Source organism: Eubalaena glacialis, chromosome 15 (assembly GCF_028564815.1).
Source record: "Eubalaena glacialis isolate mEubGla1 chromosome 15, mEubGla1.1.hap2.+ XY, whole genome shotgun sequence".
In the NCBI taxonomy this organism is placed as follows: domain Eukaryota; kingdom Metazoa; phylum Chordata; class Mammalia; order Artiodactyla; family Balaenidae; genus Eubalaena; species Eubalaena glacialis.
Genome location: NC_083730.1, coordinates 753,023 through 760,786, shown reverse-complemented (window position 1 = coordinate 760,786; position 7,764 = coordinate 753,023). Strand labels below are relative to the sequence as shown.

At 45.3% G+C, this 7,764-nt stretch overlaps 1 protein-coding gene across 1 annotated transcript; it reads left to right on the top strand.

Moving 5' to 3' along the window:
* The first annotated feature begins 3,748 nt into the window (after window positions 1–3,748).
* On the top strand, window positions 3,749–6,871 carry HSBP1L1 (heat shock factor binding protein 1 like 1). The gene is made up of 3 exons (XM_061169816.1): window positions 3,749–4,168; window positions 5,274–5,340; window positions 6,342–6,871. Exons 1-3 carry the CDS (start codon window positions 4,118–4,120, stop codon window positions 6,449–6,451), a joined length of 228 nt encoding a protein of 75 aa, XP_061025799.1. The 5' UTR covers window positions 3,749–4,117; the 3' UTR covers window positions 6,452–6,871.
* The last annotated feature ends 893 nt before the right edge of the window (window positions 6,872–7,764 follow it).

Here is a 7,764-nt window from a genome sequence, read left to right as displayed (position 1 = left end):
CTGGAATTCTTAGCCTAGGGTTTGAAGCTGGGATGATGTACTTAAAATATATGTATATTGTGGTAGAATATACATAACATCAAATTTATCATCTTAATTGTTTTTTATTGAAGTACAGTTGATTTACAACATTGTGTTAGTTTCAGGTGTAATTTTAACCATTTTTAAGTGTACAGTTCACTAGCATTAAGGACATTCATACTGTTGTGCAACCATCACCACCATCCATCTTCAGAATTTTTCATCTTTCCAAACTGAAACTCTGCACTCACTAAACACTAATGCATTATCTCCCTCTCCCCAGCCCCTGGCACCCACCATCTACTTTCTGTCTCTATGGATTTGACTGCTCTGGGGACCTCATATAAGTGGAATCATACAATATTGATCCCTTTTATGATTAGCTTATTTCACTTAGCATAATGTCCTCAAGGTGCATCCATTCTGTAGCATGTGTCAGAATTTCCTTCCTTTTTAAAAATAAATTATATATATATTATTTTATTTATCCATTCACTCATCCATCGATAGACACGGGTTGCTTCCTCCTTTTGGCTATTGTGAATGATGCTGCTATAAACATGGTGTACAAATATTTGTTCAAGTCCCTGTTTTCACTTCTTTGGGGTTTATACCCAGAAGTGGAATTGATTCATATGGTAACTGTATGTTTGATTTCTTGAGGAATTGCTGTAGCATCCTGATTCCCGCTCTTAGGGAGCCCTCCAGGCTTCAGCCTCAGGCGTTCCCGAGGCTGTGCCTCCCCAAGGGTGGACCTGGGCCATCTCCACCAGATCCACCTGGGGAGACCCCTGTCATCCACCCCGACCTCCACCCACTCTGGGCAGGGGCCTGGGGCTTTGTTTCCACGGGTGAATCCACCTCCCCAGTGGCCCGCTGTGCACACCTGACGCTAGTCGCCCTGGTCAGGCTGTTCTGGAAGCTTGAACTGAAAGAACCTCAGGCCAGGTGGCGGCCACACAGAGAGGCCCCCCCAGGGAAGCGGCAGCACTCGCGGCTCTTTTTAGCATCTTGCCACACAAAAAAGTGGCAAGATGGCCATGCTTTTAAAAAGTTATTGTATTTCTCCAAAGAAGACATGCAGATGGCCAACAGACACATGAAAAGATGCTCAACATCGTTAATTATTAGAGAAATGCAAATCAAAACCACAATGAGTTATCACCTCACACTGTCTACAAATAATAAATGCTGGAGAAGGTGTGGAGAAAAGGGAACCCTCCTACACTGTTGGCGGGAATGTAAATGAGTGCAGCCACTATGATAAACAGTATGGAGGTTCCTTAAAAAAAAAAAAAACTGAAAATAGATCCAGCAATCCCACTCCTGGGCATATATCCAGAAAAGATGAAAACTCTAATTTGAAAAGATACAGGCACACCCATGTTCATAACAGCACTATTTACAATAGCCAAGACATGGAAACAACCTAAGTGTCCATCAACAGATGACTGGTTTAAGAAAATGTGAGATCTATATAGAGAGATATAGATATACAGAGATATAGATACTCAGCCATAAAAAGAATGAAATATTGCCATTTGCCAGCAAAATGGATGGAACTAGAGATTATTATACTAAGTGAAGTAAGTCAGAGAAAGACAAATATTATATGCCATCACTTATATGTGGAATCTAAAAAATAATACAAATGAATGTACATACAAAACAGAAACAGACTCACAGACATATAATACAAACTTATGGTTACCAAAGGGGAAAGGGAAGGAGGGATAAATTAGGAGTATGAGATTAACAGATACACACCACAATATATAAAATAGATAAGCAACAAGGATTCACTGTATAACACAGGGAACTATATTCAGTATCTTGAATAACCTATAATGGAAAAGAATCTGAATATAGATCTAGATCTAGGATAGAGATAGAGATAGATATCTGAAGCCTTTTGCTGTACACCTGAAAACTAACACAATATTGTATACTTCAACTACAATAAAAAAGTTATAATTTTAACAACTCTATTGAGATGTAATTCACATATATATGAGATACAATCCACCCATTTAAAGTGTACAATTCAATGATTTTTAATATATTCACAGGGTTGTGCAACCGTCGCCACGATTTGACCTTAAATATTTATTTATTTGTTTATTTATTTATTTATTTTGGCTGAGCCAGGTCTTAGTTGTGGCACGTGGGATCTTTAGTTGCGGCATGCGGACTTCTTAGTTGCAGCATGTGGGATCTAGTTCCCCAACCAGGGATCAAACCTGGGCCTCCTGCAGTGGAAGTGCAGAGTCTTACCCACTGGACCACCAAGGAAGTCCCCCCACAATTTGATCTTAGAATATTTTTGCCCCCCAAGAAGAAACCCCTTAACTATGGCACAGTCTCTCCCCTTCCCCCTCAACTTCCTATCTCCATGGATTTGCCAATCTGGACACGTCACGTGAGTGGAATCCAACCACGTGTCCTCTTGTGATTGGCGTCTCTCACTGAGCATCATGTTCCCAAGGTTCATCCATGTTGTGTCATGTGTCAGGGCTTCATTTCTTCTTATGCCTGAATTATAATCCATCGAGAGGAGGGACCACATTTTGTTTATCCATTCATCTGTTGATGGACATTTGGGTTGTTTCTACCTTTTGACTATTGTTAATAATGCTGCTATAGACAGTTGTGTACACGTTTTTGTGTGGACATATGCTGTCATTTCCCTTGGGTACATACCTAGAGGTAGAACTGAGATTCTATGGTAACTTTATGTTTAACTTTTTATGGACCTGCCAGACTGGCTGCACGACTTTACATTCCCACCAGCGTGTGACGTTCCAACTTTGCCACACCCTCGTCCACACTTGTTATTGTCTCTTTTGATTTTAGCCATCACAGTGCGTGTGAAGTGGATCTTGTGGTGGTTTTGATTTGCATTCTCCTGATGACTAAGGATGTTGGGTTTCTCTGCATGCAAGGCTGTGTTTCACACACATTCAGCAGCCAGGTGTCCCCACGTAGTCACTTGGCTGGGCTCCCGGGATGTTGGCAGGACCCAGACAGACACAGCCCTGCCCCACAGAGGGGTACAGACATGTAAACAAAGCAGGTACTTGCTAAGAACAGGGTCCTGGGACATCACCCATAAAGTGCCCCATGAGCCACAATCCAGACAGGCCTAAAGGGCACCAGAGGGAGGGAAAGTCGCAGTGAGGTCTTCCTTCCAGATCTTCGATAAAATCAGAGCAGAGATACGAGTGTTGGCAGCCTGTTGGAGTTGGTCACAGAACATAACTATTCTTTTTTTCTTTTAACCATGCAGCGTGCTGCTTGTGGGATCTGAATTCTCCCAGCTGGGGACTGAACCTGGGCCTTTGGCAGTGAGAGCTTGGAGTCCTAACCACTGGACCGTCAGGGGAGTCCCAGAGCATAAATATTCTTAACTTAAAGTTGACGGCAGACATGGCAGGGATCCAGAGAGATGGCCGAGCCTCCTGGATGGATGATCACAGGTGCCAGGACCACGGTGCGAACGTGGGCCGTGTGGTGACTGCAGCCAGATTCCACCCCCACCCCTGCCTCCAGGATCCCCCATTAGACAGGCGACAACCTTGCAAAAACACGCCGGGACACAGGGGAAGGGCGAGTGCCCGGGGCTGGCGAGGCTGGGGAGCCGGTGTCTCCTGGGTGCAGAGCTTGGGTCTGGGAAGGTTAGGAAGTTGGGGGGGGGGTGGTTTGCACAACAGTGTGAACGTACCTAACGCCACCGCACTGCGCCCTGAAAAACGGTGAGAATGGCAACTTGTAGGTTGTGTGTTCTTTGCCACAATGATAATGAAAAGGTCGTGCTCACTCTGGGCTCTGACGCAGTGAAAACGAAGCCAACAGTATAGCTGGGATCGGCTGGTCCGGCGAGGTCCCGCCCCGCCGGCGACGGCCACCTGCGCCCCGCTCCGGCCTCACCTCCGCGCCCAGCTGCTTGGCCCGGTTCGGGCGCACGGGCCGCGCGGGTGGATCCACGGCCATCGCCGCGGGAGCCGCGGGCGGCGGAGTGGAGCCGACAGAGCCACCGTCCCCGGGACCAGCCGACCCACCTGGACACCCCGCACCCCGGACCCGCGGGGACACCCCCATGGCCGCGCGGGGCCCCGAAGCCCCCAGCGGGCGCGCGCTGCGGGACGCGGTGAGTCGGACCCCGCGCGCGCCGAGCTTCGCTCCCGGGCTGGACCCCCTCCCCCTCCCCTCCCCCTCCCCCTCCCCCTCCCCCTCCCCCTCCCCCTCCCCCTCCCCTCCCCCTCCCCTCCCCTCCCCCTCCCCTCCCCCTCCCCTCCCCCTCCCCTCCCCCTCCCCCTCCCCTCCCCCTCCCCTCCCCCTCCCCCCTCCCCTCCCCCCTCCCCTCCCCCCTCCCCCCTCCCCTCCCCCCTCCCCTCCCCTCCCCCCTCCCCTCCCCCCTCCCCCCTCCCACCCCGCCCAGCGCCGCGAGGCCCGCGGTCCTGCTTCCCGTTTGCCAAAGGAGCCGCAGCGCCGGAGCGGAGACAACCAGCGATCAGGACTGATCAGTTTGCCTCGCTAGAAAGAATTGGTTAGCTGTGCACACTCGAATCCACGTTCTCCTGACCTGATTGAAGGGAAGAGCTCCTGACAGAGGGCCTTCTTCCTACGTAAAAGCAGGCTCCAGGTGGAGATCCGCCTCCATATCCTGGGCTCTAAAATGGAGATAATACACGGGTGCCAGGAGTGAACTGTGTCGTAAATGGTATGAGATTTAAATCTGTAAACTGTAAGGCGACGTACAATACCGCCTGCTGTCAGTCACCATAGATGATATATCCGTACGGCCTGGTAAACAATTTCTGCAGCCCCAATCTCAGCTAATAAATACCCACAAGTGTAGGCGAGGCAAGAGGCCCACGGTGGGTGTGTCTGGTGATTGTCTCAGGCCTTCTTAAGAAGTCTTTGAGGAGCCCAAGGGTAATAAGATTTTCTCCTACGTTATCTCCTAGACGTCTGATAGTTTATTGCGTATATTTAAGTGTATGATCATTTTGAGTTAATTTTTGTGAATGGTGTGAGGTAAAGGTCGGGCCTGCTTATTTAGTGAGTTATGCATTTGGCCAGGACTGTTCCAGTGCTGTTGGTTGAATAGATCGTCCTTACCCTTTGAGTGGGAAGGCCTTAACACCTTGTCAGGAATCAACTAACTGTATATATAGGTGGTTCTCTTCCATGGTGCTTAGAATGCTCTGCATCACAAGTAAATATATATTCACTTGTGGTTCATTTTTCAGGCAGAAAATCTATTTCAGGAACTTCAAGAACATTTTCAAGCTCTGACTGCAGCATTAAACCTCAGAAATATCCTTTTCTATCTCATAACAAATACTGCAATGCTTTTGGACTATTGAACTGTCATGGACTATCTTGTTGTTTTCTGCTATTAGTGGATAATTGTTGACCTAAGACTTCCTGGTGTTTACGTCTGTGCCTTTACATGGCATCCTGATGTATTAATTACCGCTCACAGGTAATTACTTCCTGCTTGACCAGCAACACGGGGCATTTCGTGAGGCAAGGATAAAACACAAGGACACACGTACAATACATACTGCCCAACGGGGCTTTCCAGCAAGCTCTCAGTAAATCTGGTTAGTCTGCTCAGCATTTATACTCCCCCAAACAGTCAGAACCCTGCACATGTACTGCTTAGGTCTCCCACGCAGGGTACGCTATCTGGCTCTCCTTACCTTGTTTTGTTTTGCAACTTCAGCAGCTCAGCGTTTGGTAAGCCATGGATTCAAACAGAGTTAGGTGGAATGTTTGTTTCCGGTTTAAGAAAATCCAGAAAAGGGGACACTTGCCCTAAGACTTGCCCAAGTGAACTCACTTCACACAATTAAACTCCTGCCTTAAAATGTGTGCAAATTGTTTGCAGAGAGATCCTGTAGATGGTTCCCACAGGGAAAAGGAGATTCTGAAACAGGATAAAATTAAACAGTAGGTAAGTTTGTTTTAAACACAGTTAATTTTCATTGTATTTACATACTGATTAGAGTTTGGTTAAAACATAGTTAAACATACCAGGCAACCTCATATCCCCGAATCCATGTCCACGGAAAGGGAGCCAAGGTTTCAGAACTGGGCTCACAGTGCAAAGATTAAAGGCACGTACAAACCCTCAGGGATGTGATTAATGTGCACTGACTTAAGGTGTTAGTACACGTCCACTGCCTTTGATTCCCTCATTTTAGATGCACCACAGGGCATTTTTATCAGCCCTGGTGATGCTGTTTACGTGGAGGCTTTGAGGGACCTGGTAGGTGCCCGTATTCCATGTGCTGTTCTCCTTAACCTTGTACTGGAAGAAATGGGAGGTCGCATTGAAGACTTGCAGAAGAATGTGAACGGCTTGATGGTGCAAGCTGGGATTGAAGGTTCTGCTCAAGAGCAAATGGCGAGGCCTTATTAAGGCACTAAGATGTTCACCGTTTACATATCTTCTGCTTTCATCTTGAAACATTTAATCCCATATTTGTTCACTAAGGGAGCTACTGCTTCTGCACTACATGAAAAACCTTCAGGAATAATTTTTAAAAATTCACAAATGCTCTTTTCTAAATAGAACAGAAACACTCTTTGTCATTGTTCCTTAAAAAGTGCACATTTTAAAGGAAAAACTATTATTTAAAAACTGGTTTTGTTAAAGTACTTTTCACCCCCATCCCTCAAATTAGTTTTCAATCAAAACACAAGTCACGATGAATGAGTGCTTGGGGATGACAACTAGTGGCTTCTGTTTGAGACGTTCATGGAAAGATTTAAAGAAGACACATGTGCATTAGGTTCTCACCCCATCTCATGAGTGGTTCCTGCGGATCCCCCCCCCAGAATGCAAATATTTATTTTCCAGTGGAATTTTGCATTTCATCTTTTTTTTTTACTATTTTATTTTTAATTTTTAGTCTTAGTTTTATTTTTTAATTGAAGTTTTTATTGTAGTTGACGTACAATATTATATAAGTTACAGGTGTACAATGTAGTGATTCACAATTTTTAAATGTTATACTCCATTTATAGTTATTAGAAAATATTGGCTGTATTCCCCATGTTGTACAATGTATCCTTGTAACTTATTTTATACATAATAGTTTGTACCTCTTAATCCCCTACCCCTAGTTGCCTCTCCCCCTTCCCTCTCCCCACTGGTAACCACTAATTTGTTCTCTATATCTGTGAGTCTGCTTCTTTTTTGTTATATTTCCTAGTTTGTTATATTTTTTAGAGTGCCCACATATAAGTGATATCATACAGTATTTGTCTTTCTCTGTCTGACTTATTTCACTTAGCATGATGCCCTCCAAGTCCATCCATGTTGCTGCAAATGGCAAATTTCATTCTTTTTTAATGGCTGAGAAGTATTCCATTGTATATACACATCACATCTTCTTTATCCGTCATCTGCTGATGGACACTTAGGTTGCTTCCATATCTTGGCAATTGTAAATAATGCTGCAATGAACATTGGAGTACATGTATCTTTTCGAATTAGTGTTTTTGTTTTTTTTCTGCACTTCATCTTGAAGATGCAGATAAATGCTTGGCTTCAGGTCTTGGACTGAATATGTATCTGTGTGACATACCTGAAGACACAAACCTTTTGTCTTTTATGAAGATACTCAAGCATGTTTCACTGACATAATATTCTGATTCTATGAGCACGTTCTAATTTTAGTTGAACAATTAGATGCCGTGTTTTCCTTGCTTTCCCATTTCTCTGTCAAT